This window comes from Zingiber officinale, chromosome 7B (assembly GCF_018446385.1).
Source record: "Zingiber officinale cultivar Zhangliang chromosome 7B, Zo_v1.1, whole genome shotgun sequence".
In the NCBI taxonomy this organism is placed as follows: Eukaryota; Viridiplantae; Streptophyta; class Magnoliopsida; order Zingiberales; family Zingiberaceae; genus Zingiber; species Zingiber officinale.
The window spans coordinates 107060645-107073911 of NC_055999.1; the positions used below are offsets into that span (position 1 = coordinate 107060645).

At 46.2% G+C, this 13267-nt stretch overlaps 1 protein-coding gene across 1 annotated transcript; it reads left to right on the forward strand.

The window, feature by feature from the left end:
- The first annotated feature begins 5208 nt into the window (after window positions 1–5208).
- Window positions 5209–7513, forward strand: LOC122006764 (laccase-22-like). Its single transcript, XM_042562379.1, has 5 exons — window positions 5209–5362; window positions 5447–5843; window positions 5952–6086; window positions 6168–7115; window positions 7180–7513. The coding sequence occupies exons 1-5, from the start codon at window positions 5228–5230 to the stop codon at window positions 7308–7310; spliced, it is 1746 nt and encodes a 581-aa protein (XP_042418313.1). The 5' UTR covers window positions 5209–5227; the 3' UTR covers window positions 7311–7513.
- The last annotated feature ends 5754 nt before the right edge of the window (window positions 7514–13267 follow it).

The following is a 13267-nucleotide window of genomic DNA, read 5'->3' on the forward strand; positions in this document are numbered from 1 at the left end:
GTGCTTTGATCGCGGTTCAGGGCTGATATTGTATATCATATTCCCCTAGCTCGGTCGCCCATTTGATAAGCCGGCCCGCTACCTCCACCTTGGTGAGAGCTCGGCCTATTGTACTGTTTGTCAGGACAGTGATGGGATACGCCAAAAAATACGGTCGGAGGCGCCGAGCCATTAGAACAAGTCCGTAAACCAACTTTTCCAGGGCCATGTACCGAGACTCAGCCCCCTTAAATAGATGACTGAAAAAATACACTGGTCGTTGTACACTGTCCTGTTCTTTAACCAGCACGGCCCCCACGGCCTCGGGGGTGGCTGACAAGTAGACCCAAAGGGGCTCTCCCACAACAAGCTTGAACAGTGATGGCAAGGACTCCAGGTATTGCTTTAGCTCCTCAAAGGCCTGTGTGCATTCTTCCGTCCACTGAAACTTGGCCGCTTTCCTGAGCACTTTGAAGAAGGGCGCCGCTCAATCTGCAGATCTGGAGATGAATCGGGACAGTGCTATTATCCTGCCGAACAGCTTCTGTGTTTCCTTCAGATTCTGAGGGATTTGCATGTTCCGAAGTGCTTGAACCTTCTCAGGATTGACTTCTATCCCTCGTTCAGTCACCAGGTAGCCCAGAAACTTCCCTCCTTTGGCCCCGAACAGACATTTCAGGGGATTCAGCTTTACCCCATATTGCCTCAGAGTCCCACAGGTTTCTTCTACATCTTTTATTAGACTGGACGCCAGGGGGGACTTGATCAGGATGTCATCAACATAGACCTCTACGTTCCGCCCGATCTGACTCCGGAAGACTTTGTCCATCATCCTTTGGTAGGTAACCCCAGCGTTCCTGAGTCCAAATGGCATGACCGTATAACAAAAAGTACCGTCGGCTGTTATAAAGCTGACTTTCTCCTGATCCTCCCTAGCCAAGGGTATCTGATGATATCCTTGATAAGCGTCCATCATGCATATCCTCTCACAGCCAGCTGTTGAATCCACCACCTGATCGATCCGCGGGAGAGGATAACAGTCTTTGGGGGTGGCCTTGTTGAGGTCGCGAAAGTCTATGCATACCCTCCACTTGTTGTTAGGCTTCTTCACCAATACAACGTTAGAAAGCCAGGATGGGAATTGCACCTCTCGAACATGTCCTGCCTTCCTGAGCTGGTCCACTTCAGCTCGGATAATCTTATTCTGGTCGGCAGAGAAGTTTCTCTTCTTCTGCTTGACTGGCTTGGCCTCGGGTATAATATGCAGCTTGTGCTCAGCTACTTCTGGTTTGACCCCGGGCAGCTCTTCCGGTGACCAAGCAAAAACGTCCCTATTGCGGATCAGACATTGTATCAGCTCCAACTTAAGCTCCGGTGGTAAGTCACTGGCAATGCGAGTGATGCTCTCTACTCTATCCGCATGCAGCCGAATTTCTTCCCAAGGGATAGGCTCCTCGGCAATAGGCATGGGCTCCTCTTGGATAGCGTGTACTCCCCCATCCTGCATCCTCCGGCTCTTGGCGCCTCCACACGGACCAATATGTCAATGTAGCAGCTGTGGGACACCTTCTGCTCCCCCTTGACTTCCCCGACCTGCTCGCCGACCGGAAACTTGATCTTTTGGTGAAAAGTGGAGACGGCAGCCCGGAACTCATGCAGAGCTGGCCTTCCCAGGATGACGTTGTAGGAGGAAGGCGAATCCACCACTATAAAGGTACTCCTTCGGGTGCGCACCAGTGGCTCAGTGCCCATGGAGATGGCCAGCTTCATCTGACCCATGGGCTTGACTTCGTTGCCTGTGAACCCGTACAAAGAAGTGGTTACGGGTTGGAGCTCAGCGGCGTCAATCTGCATCTCCTCGAACGCAGCTCTGAATAAAATGTTGACCGAGCTCCCGGTATCCACAAAGACCCGAGCCACTCGGCTGTTAGCAATAATGGCCTTGATTATGAGGGCATCGTCGTGGGGCAGTTCCAGACCCTCCAAATCTTGCGGCCCAAAGCTAATGACAGGGCCAGATGCCTGCTCGTGGCTGCACCCCACATCTCCCACATACAATCGCCGACCGTGTGACTTACGGGCTCGGCCTGAGTCCCCGTCAGTGGGCCCTCCTGAAATCATACCGATCTCTCGCACAACAGCGTTGCCCCGGTTCTCCAGTTCTCCGGCATCTCTTCGGTCTTCCCCGAGGCCAGCTGGGTTAGCTGGGCCGGCTAGGTCGGGCCGGGTCTACCGAGCACGCCCAGCTGCAGCCCGTTCTTCTTCCATTCTCTGTATTTGGGGCGCCAACTCCGGGGGAGGCAAGCCCTGCTCTGCAGCTCACCTGGAGTCACGGGCGAATTGGAAGCAGTTACTGAGATCGTGCGTCCTGGACCGATGATATGTGCAATATGGTGCTCCCCTTGGTCCAGGCCTGGGCGCGTGTATGGCAGCGACTCGCGGAGCTGGCCTAACTCCCTGAGCGGGCTGAGGGGTAGGCCTGGGTTGAACGCGCTAGAAGGGCTGAGCTGGCTGTGGTGTTCTCCTTTCAGGTCGGTTGCCAGGAGTCACCATCTTTTCAGCCTTCCGCCTAGCGGCCTGAGCTTCCTCCACCTTGATGTAGCAAGAAGCTTTCTCCACCATATCATCAAAACTCCGGGCGGGGTTCTTGATGAGATCCCTAAAGAACTCCCCTTCTCGCAATCCGTGGGAGAAGGCGCTCATCAAAATTTCTGAGGTGGCGGAGGGGACGTCATTGGCCACCTGACTGAACCAGTTGATGTAGCTTCGCAAGGGCTCGGTCGAATCCTGCTTGAGAGCAAAAAGACAGTGGTCGGTTTTTTGATACTTACGGCTACTGGCGAAACGGAGTAGGAAGGCCGTTTTGAAATCCATGAAGCGATTGATGGACTCTGGGGGCAACCCATCGAACCACTTCTGCGCCGACCCGGACAGGGTGTGTAGGAATACTCGACATTTGACAGCATCGCTGTATTGATACAAGATAGCCGCGTTCTTGAACTTCCGCAGGTGCTCTTCCGGATCCTTGCTCCCATCGTATTCTCCAATGTTCGGGGCTCGGTAACCCCTAGGCAGGCTTTCCCTCAGGATCTGAGCCGAGAAAGGTACCTTGTCGTCCGGATCTTCAGGCAGATCTCTGGCAGAGGCTATAGCTTTTCCCTTCCCTGCATCCCGGGGTGGATGTAGAGAGCTCTCTGCCACCGACGCCTGTGGCTCTTCTTTCTTCGGACTATGCTCGCATGGTCCAGGCTGATGATAATTGCGGCGAGGCTCTCGGAATGAGGTACGAGGGAGTTCTTCCTGCTGCTTCCTCTTTGAGCCCCTGTCGGAGGCAGGAGCTGGTTCTTTAGATGCTTTGGGCGCCAAGCGAGGTCGTGAAACCGTTCCTTGTTTCTCAGAGGCGGCTTGCTTCCTGACCTCCTTGAAGAGCTCGTACTCCCCCGCAGTCATGGTGACATTAATCCTCCTGCTGGAACTTCGGCCAGAGTCCTCCATCTTCACGCTTCGGATCAGGCTATTGTGTTTCCCACAGACGGCGCCAAATTTGATCCCGTCCGAAGGCTGAGTCGGACGGAGGCTGGTCGCGGTGGCCTGGTTGTTGACGGAAATTCGTAGGTGATCCGGCTCCCACGGGTGGCTGACGCTGCTGCAGGACCCTGCGCACACTCAGACAATCCCCCTCCTCACGTTAGAGACCAGAACCCAGGGAAAAAGTCCCCGGATCAGGCCCTCCGACGCTCAAGTCAGGTCCCTTTTCCCCCAGAAGAAACAGAGAGAGTCGAAAATGAAAAGTTGTGAAAGGAAAAAATGACGAGAGTGCGCGTACCCGCGTACGAGGAATCTCCTTTTTATGCACCCGCCTCGCTTCCAGAACCTGCCCTCCTGTCAGAAAACGTTAGACGCTGGACTTTGTCGTGTAGTCCTGGACACCTGTCGTGCTGCTATTGGTCGTTGAAGGCATCTTCCTGTTTAGGAAACTCCGCCTTTACACATGGGCTTTGTCTTGTAGTGAGGGACACCTGTCAGGCCGCTATTGGTCATGAGAGCATCTTCTCCTTTAGAAACCTCTGCCTTCGCACATCTCACTGGTATGTGATGATTAACCTTGACGGACAATTGTGATCCTTCCATTCCTGCACAGCTTGGCTCATCCTATTTATCGCGATCGGCATCTACCTCGCACCCCTCGACCAGATCTCGCCTCTAAGCGCTACTTGTTAGTCGGGCCGACCCTACGCAGCCCTGTCGCTTCTGACCTATGACTTGTGGCTTGCGCTTCCGGGCCTTCGAGTCGCAGACCTGCAGACCGAGCCGTCTGTACCCAGCCCCATCGCTTCCGATTTATGATTGTTTCTTGCGCTTTCGGGCCTTCAAATTGCAGACCTGTAGATCGGGCTGTCTTTACATAGCTCTGCCGCTCTTGACCTCTGAGTACTTGCTGGCCCTTGACCGTAAGCCTGTAGATCGGGCTGTCTCTACATAGCTCTGCCGCTCCTGACCCCTGAGTACTTGCTGGCCCTTGACCGTAAGCCCGTAGATCGGGCTGTCTCTACATAGCTCTGCCGCTCCCGACCTATACCCAGTGTTCCGCCTGTCGTCTCCCCTTGTCTTTCGACTACTTTGCCTCCTTGATCAACAAGTCCGCCTGGCCTCTGACTACCCCACATGCTTGCCTTTGACTGCCTAGCCAACCTGACCATTGACTGCTGAATCATCCTGACTATTGACCGCCACGTACTCTTGACTTTTGACAGCTATATGACCTTTACTTTTCTAATCCTTTCCTCTTGGGCCCCTCCATTGCCACCCGTATCAATAAACAAAAGTAAATGATCAGTTAGTAGCATCCTCTGATGATTGAAATTTGACGAAAACACACCCTTGATAATGAGAATCGATCGACAGACAGCCTTAACCTTCCTGTTTCTGCTAAAAGTATTCTGAGATAATAAATGCTCGTTAACCTGCACTGATTATATAAACATTTTAGGGTGTCCCTTTTGTGGAGTAAATATATGATTGTTTCAGAAAGAAGGATGAGATTAAAATAGTCTGGCACTCAGAATGTTGTTGGTACATGTAAACAGCGATATGCAGTTTGTGTGGCATCCAAGTAATGCAGCTGTAATGGTGCAGTTCTTCTACCAAAACCTTCATGCTCAAGGTTTCGCTCTACCTAATACTTACAGTGACTCCGCAGCTGCTGCAATTCTCATCCATTTATTAGCTTCCGTTGGCCACCCATTCCATGCAAACAAGAGAAGGAGAAAGAGAAAGAGGAAAGAGAAAGAGAAGAATGAGTTCCTCTTTCTGGACTTTCCTGTTTGTCTTTAGCTCTCTGGCTATTTACTCGGAAGGACTGACTCGGCATTACAAGTTCAACGTAAGTATTTGGTTTATGAGTTGGTAAATATGTGGACCATAGTCAGCCCAATTGACTTTCTTGTGGGCTTTGCTTTTCCTGCAGGTGGTGATGCGAAACGTGACCCGACTCTGCTCGACCAAGCCAATCGTGACGGTGAACGGCCAATTCCCCGGTCCGACTCTCTACGCGCGCGAGGATGACACCGTGCTTGTCAAGGTCGTGAACCACATCGGTCACGACGTGACCATCCATTGGCATGGCGTCCGGCAGCTGCGGACCGGCTGGGCTGATGGTCCGGCCTACGTGACCCAGTGCCCGATCCAGCCCGGCCGAAGCTACGTGTACAATTTCACGCTCACCGGCCAGCGCGGCACGCTACTGTGGCACGCTCACATCACCTGGATGCGGTCAACGGTCCACGGCGCCCTCGTCATCCTCCCCAAGCTCGGCGTGCCGTACCCGTTCACTCAACCCCACCAAGAACACGTCATCGTATTAGGTTATTAATTCTATGCAACTAATTATATTAATTTTCCTTTTACATATAAAATGTATTTATTTAATTGTTTCTTTATATTATTTTTTATTTTTTTAAAAAATAATTCAGCGGAATGGTGGAAATCCGACCCTGAAGCTGTAATAAGAGAGGCTATGAAGGCCGGTCGGCCTCCCAATGTGTCGGATGCCCACGTCATCAATGGCCACGCCGGAGCTCTCTCCACGTGCTCCTCCTCCTCTCTCGGTAATTAGTCCTTAAATAATAATAATAATATGTAATTAATTAATGGATTAATTAGATATAATAATTAATTAATGAATATAGACGGGTTCACGTTGGCGGTGGAGAAAGGGAAGAAGTACTTGCTCCGCGTCATCAACGCCGCGCTCAACGAGGACCTCTTCTTCAAGGTCGCCGGTCACCGGATGACCGTCGTGGAGGTCGACGCAGCCTACACCAAGCCGTTTTCCATTGACACTATCCTCCTTGCCCCTGGCCAGACCACCAACGTCCTCCTCAACGCCGACAAGACCGCTGGCGGGCGGTACCTCCTCACGGCTTCCCCCTTCGCTGATTCCCCCCTTGTCGCCGTTGATAACCGCACTGCCACCGCTACCCTCCACTATGCCGATATCGTCTCCTCCTCCGCTGCCCCCGCAGCTGCCAGTGCGCTCACCACCACCAACCCGCCGCCGATGAACGCCACCCATGTGGCGGCCGCCTTTTCCGACGCGCTCCGCAGTCTCAACTCACAGGCGTACCCCGCCCGTGTACCGGCCACCGTCGACAGGTCGCTGCTGTTCACGGTGGGGCTGGGGGCGAACCCCTGCGCCAACTGCATCAACGGGAGTAGAGTGGTGGCGGGCGTCAACAACGTGACGTTCGTGATGCCGACGACGGCGCTTCTGCAGGCGCACTACTACAACCTCAGCGGGGTCTTCACTGACGACTTCCCCGGCCGGCCTCCGGTAGCGTTCAACTACACCGGGAGCGGGCCGAGGAACGTGGCCACAGAGCAGGGGACGAGGCTGTACCGGCTGCCGTACAACGCGACGGTGGGGCTGGTGCTGCAGGACACCGGGATCATCGGGCCGGAGAGCCACCCACTGCACCTCCACGGCTACAATTTTTTCGTCATCGGAAAGGGCTCCGGCAACTACGACCCCAAAACCTCCCCAGCAGGGTTCAACCTAGTCGACCCGGTGGAGCGTAACACGGTCTCTGTTCCCTCCGGCGGGTGGACGGCCATCAGATTCAGAGCGGATAATCCTGGTAATTTTAGAGACCCTTCATGGATCATGAATGGAAAGAATCTGATGGATTAATTAATTTGCAGGAGTTTGGTTCATGCATTGCCACTTCGAGGTGCACATGACGTGGGGGCTCAAGATGGCGTTCATTGTGGACGACGGCGAAGGGCCGGAGCAGTCCATTCTACCGCCGCCGAAAGATCTGCCTGCGTGCTAATGAGGCGGTGACCGCCGGCGACGATGCGGCCGTGGCAGTGAAGCATTTGTCAAGCAAGTTGACACGCTGTAGTTTCTTACTTTTTGAGGTTTTTTTGCAAGTGTGATTATATTTATAGGACGACTGATTTCATTTTGTTTAATGTGGGTTCACGGATATTTCATTGTATTCATGGAAGTTGATGAGAATAAATAAATCGATCTGTGGCAAGCTTTAACGATATTGTATCTGTAAGAAAATAAATAAATAAATAAATATACTCAAATCTGTTTTAGCACAAAATATATATAGTGAAAAAGAGATTAATTATATTTTAAAAAAACAGTGAAAAAAATTAAGCTCCTTCCGCACTTTTTTCATACTATAAACCATCTAAATCAAGTGATAGTTAAGAAAAAAAATATAAATAAAATTTATCCATTTTCGTGTCTTTATTTTTAATAAAAATAATTAAATGTTTCAAACATTTTTGATATTTTCTTATACTGAGGACCAACGAGAATAACAATAACAATAACAATATCCAAATTTATAATTTGATTCATCGGAAAAGGACATTTCACAAGAAAATGCTCCAATGATAAGAGAAGCTCCAAACGAGTGGCCATGTTCGAACAATTAGACATCCCTAATGGCTGTGATATATTATCATTTCAAGAAGGAGAGGAATAAAGTGACGCGATTTTCAGCATTTTTGAAGGAGAGGAAAACACTAGTGATCTTCAAAGGTCAATACAAACTTTAACTCTCTCCGAACATATTTTTATGTTAGAACAAATTGATGGAGGCTATCGTCCTCGAGTAAAAGTATCAGACGAACAATACCAATGCCAGCATGAATGGCAAGCAAACAGTGATACCTTCTCTCCACAACCAATAAGGTGTACTGAGTGTAAAAGGGAAATATTAAAAAGGGTTAGAATACATTGCCCTAAGTGTTTGGTAACATCTTGCAACTTATGCGGGCCTTACTACTTCGGCAAAATAGGTACCAATACTACCTGCTTCACCCGTACTTTTTTTCCTAACAAATTATTGCAAGAACAGCAGAAATATATCTCTTGGTGTGATTTAGAAATTGTAAGACTTCAGAAGAAAGTTTCTTATTATAAATGCCTCCATGAACAACTTCTATTGAAAGGGTTACAAATAGATTATGAAGAACTAAATATGGAGATAGAAGAAGAGACAACCTACATGTTATATTATGAAACTACAAAAGATATATCTACAATTCATGAAGGAAAGGCCCAAGACTTGTAAAGAACATGCTTTATAATTTACGAGTCGAAATGGATATCCCAAGTATTCCTAAATTTTCATTAAAGGTCATATTAGACATTGGTGCAACCACCTGTTGTGTTGATCAGAATTCAATACCTAAAGAAGCACTTGAAGAAAATACCTTCATCGTTCATTTTAGTGGTATCAATTCTTAGCAGGCAACAAAATAAAAATGAGGCATGGAAGAATGACAATCAGAGATAATAATTTCCGTATTCCTTATAAGTACAGTTTTCCAATGGTTCTTGGTGACAAAATACAAATGATTTTTGGTTGCAATTTCATTAGAGCAATGAATGGAGGGGTCAGAATCAAAGGTAATATTGTTACATTTTACAAAAATCTGACTATTATAAATACTCTTCCTACAGCAGACGCCACAGTTGCTATAAGTGAGCTTGATCTTGAGGAAGAATAATACCTGCAAATTAAAGAAATTGTCTCTTATACTACTAGAAAGTCCTCACAGGCTTTTTTCAAAACAGTTTGGCCCATTATTAAAGGAGTTACGAGAACAAGGCTTTATTGGAGACGATCCTCTACAACATTGGTTAAAAAATAAAATTCTTTGTTATCTGGATATCAATAATCCAGATTTTATTATAAAATACAGGCCAATCAAGCACCTAACTCCTAATCAGAAGACGACATTTACTAGGCATATTGATGCATTACTAAAGTTAAAGATTATTCAGCCCAACAAAAGTCGCCATCGAACGACTGCAATTATTGTAAATTCAGGAACCATCGTTGATCCAGATACTGGTAAAGAAATAAAGGGGAAAGTGTTGGACCCCGTGGTTATTTTGATGTGATCAACTAAGTTAGGTTAGGTCCTGTGTGTTATTTGATCCCTGTGTCTAAGTGTGTAGGAGCTTAGGAGCACAAGAAGTCGAGCGGAAGACGCAGCTAGCGAGAAGGACGGCACGGGAAGGGAGCCGACGGGCTCGGTGCGTCCGAAGGATGAGAGAGCTGCGGAAGAGTACACCGATGGACGAGAAGAACATACATGACATTCGAGAGATGAGAAGTCGGGTTGGAAGCCTGCTCGAGGAGAAAGCTAGAAATTAGGGATGACAATTTCACCTGAACCCGATGGAGGATCCAACATCCGACCCGAATGGAGGAGGGTATGGAGGGACTATCAATACCCGATACTCGACCCGAATACCCGATTAAATAATATATATACATATATTAAATAAAATTTCCTTTTTCTAAAATCAACTTACTATTTTTGTTGATATTATGAGGAGACTATATAGATGTTTAATCTATTTTTTTAATTATATATATATATATATATATTTTAATAGGTTGTTAATTTTAATATATTTTTGTTGAATGATAATAGTTGGATAGAAAGAAGAAAAATTATAACTATAGAAGATATTCGATCATTTAATGGGTATGGGTATATCCATCGGAGATCCTATACCCGATGGGTATGGGGACGGAGGATATAGAATCCGACCCGAACCCGACTCATTGCCATCCCTACCAGAAATTGGGTTCGGATGAGCCTTATTTCAGTTGACCGCCATCACCCATGCATTCGGAGCCTCGGAAGAAGAAAACAAGTCAAAAGGAGCTGGAAACGCTAGCTGGAGGCGCCTTCAACGAACTGCTGAAGGCGCCTGCGCTGACTGCAGGCTTGGAGGCGCCTTCATTGCCTTGAAGGCACCTTCAACCATGCCCGAGGTGCCTTTAAGGCCATTGGAGGCACCTTCAACTTGGCCAAAGTGGTCGTTTGTAATCGGATAGAGTTTTATCCGGTCAAACCCCTTGGAGGCACCCTCAATCCCTTTGGATGCACCCTCAAGACTCGAGATAGAGTTTCCAGGAGCTATATAAAGGTCCCTGGAGCTAGGAAAGTAATCATTCAATTCTGTTTCAACTTCCTAGCAACTGTTTGAGCTTCAAGTGTAAAATTCTTCTCTGCCTTCAGAGAAGGAGACTTTTCTAGAGCCCTTTTTCAACCGCCTTGGATTAACAACCTTCTTGGTTGTAACCTAGTCAAAAGGCTGAGTCTTCTTTCTTTTCTGTTATTTTGTCTTATTTTATTGTTGCTATTATTTTTGAGTTGAAAGTTTTTGAGGAGGGTATTTTCATTTGCAGGCAATTCACCCCTCCCCTTTTATCGGTCCCGCTGCACCAACAAGTGGTATCACAACCCGACAGCCTCAGAAGGACTAACCGTCATCTGAAGCAACAAGGATCAAGACGATGGCCGGAACAAGCATTCATCCCCTGAAATTCGACGGAGACTTCGCTACAGGGAAGCGAAGAATGGAGGTATTTTTTAAAACGGATTTCGATATTTTATTGACAATGAAATTTGGTTTTTCAGCCCCAAAAGATAAAGAGGAGTACCAATGGACAAAAAAGGAGCAAGCTGATTTCGTGGCCAATGGAAAGGCGAAATTTCACCTGCTCAGCGTTTTGCCGCCCCAGGAGGTAAGTCGGATCGGAAGCTACGACTCTGCCAAAGACCTCTGGGAAAAAATCCTAGAGCTCCACGAAGGCACATCATAAGCGAAGTTAGCAAGGCGCGACATCCTCCAGACTCAGCTGACTAATCTCCGGATGAATAACGGCGAAAAGGTAGCGCAACTTCAAGTGAGAATTAAGGAGCTGATAACACAATTGAACAACCTCAGAGAATTGGTAACATACCGAGACTCGATCCGGTACGCACTCAACGCCTTCCCAAGGTCTCCAGAATGGGCGCCCTTAGTAGATGCATACTACATCTCTAAGGACTTTGAGGTAAGTACTTTAGAAAATCTATTTTCTACATTTGAACTTCACGAGTTTCGAATTGCAGAGCCTAAACAAGTAGAGAAGCCAAATCTCAATATTACCCTACAAGCCGAAAAGGATGATCCCGACTCTGAAGCGTCGATCGATGAAATTGAAGTGGCGCTATTGGTAAGGAAGTTAAATAAATTTATTAAAACTAATAAATTTAGATCGCAGTCAAGGAAACAACAACGCAACAAAAGGACGATCCGATGCTACAATTGCAACGAAGAAGGACACATCAAGGACGACTGCCCGAAACTAAAGAAAAGGGACAAGGAGAAGTAACAAAAGGCCAATGTCCTCGAAGCACAAGAGTCTGAAGGCTACATGAGATGAATCACTATCCTCGGAATCAGAAGTCAAAGCATTCTCGGGATTAGCACTGATGGCCAACCATCTTTTCGAAGAAACCAGCTCGGAGATGAGCATAGATAAAGGGGAAGGATCATTAGAAGAAGAAAGATGTGATGAAGGGGGAGCATCAGATATAGAGGTAAGTGAGGTACTTAATCTGACTCTCAAGCAGTCCTTTCAATTCATAAAAGTTCTCACTAAAGACTTAGTTAAATTAGAAAAGGAGAATAATGAGTTGAAGTTAAACTTAGCAAAAGCATGCCCACTAGAAATGTACGATAAGTTAAAATTAGAGAATGAGAAATTGAGAAATGAAATTGAAAAATAAAAAAATGATTATGCATGCTTAAATAAATTTCCAAAATCAAAACTCAAGTTATATGAAAAATCAAACTGGTACATTAGAAAACATCAGGGACAACTTAGGAAAGTTCCCAAAAGTTATGTAACCCCTAAGTTCTTGATTAATCCAGTAGGAAGGAACCTTTACTGGGTTCCAAAATCTTCTCTAGACTATTTTTTTTAATTAAAGCTTTCAGCGAGAAAATTAAACATTAAAATTTCTTTATGAGGCTTTGTCTAAGGAAGTGGTTGTTGCTCCAATAACCAAGAAGGCCTAGTGTCTCACCACGACCTGGATGCCAAAATATTGAAATAAAATATTTAATTAACTTTCTGGTAAAGCATTAAAATTAGAATTAAATAATGCTTTAAAAAATTTTTTCAAACATTTAAAAAAAATTCTTCAAAAATGTTTCATGCATAAAATTTTTACCTAAGTTAAAATTTCTTTTGAAATTATAAATTTTTGTTTAAATTTTTTTTCAGAAAATTGTCTTACCTAAGTTTCACTTAGAAAATTTTCAAAAGATTTATATTTGTTTAAAAATTGCCTAAGTTAAAATTTTCTTCTACTTAGAATTTTTTTTAACTTAGAAATTATTTTGAGACTGATTTATTTTAAATTTTATTTATTTTTTTTTAAAAAACTTGAACCTTCTACTTGAAAATTATAACCCCATTTTTTTTTTGCTGTGATCAAAGGGGGAGAGAGAGGAACAAGTTTAGGGAGAGTTAGTTTAGGGAGAGTTAAAAATTAAAAAATTCTTTTTCTTAGTGTTGCAAATTCTTTTATTGCAACCTTTTTGTTTAAAATGTTAGTTTAGTATTTTTTTTAAATTACTACTCATCTATTATTTTCTCTAACTTGAACTTGGATTGATGCACATCAAAAAGGGAGAGATTGTTGGACCCCGTGGTTATTTTGATGTGATTAACCAAGTTAGGTTAGATCCTGTGTGTTATTTGATCCCTGTGTCTAAGTGTGCAGGAGCTTAGGAGTGCAGGAAGTCGAGCGGAAGACGCAGCTAGCGAGAAGGACGGCACGGGAAGGGAGCCGACGGGCTTGGTGAGTCCTAAGGATGAGAGAGCTACGGAAGAGTACACCGGTGGATGAGAAGGCCGTGTGTGGCGTTCGAGGGACGAGAAGCCAGGTTGGAAGCCTACTCGAGGAG

What these genes read in the sequence shown, in the direction of transcription:
- LOC122006764 (XM_042562379.1), top strand. Translation starts at nt 5,228, where the DNA reads ATGCAAACAAGAGAAGGAGAAAGAGAAAGAGGAAAGAGAAAGAGAAGA. An exon ending in CTCGGCATTACAAGTTCAAC is followed by an intron (nt 5,363 to 5,446) that starts GTAAGTATTTGG and finishes CTTTTCCTGCAG; the next exon opens with GTGGTGATGCGAAACGTGAC. An exon ending in ATTCAGAGCGGATAATCCTG is followed by an intron (nt 7,116 to 7,179) that starts GTAATTTTAGAG and finishes ATTAATTTGCAG; the next exon opens with GAGTTTGGTTCATGCATTGC.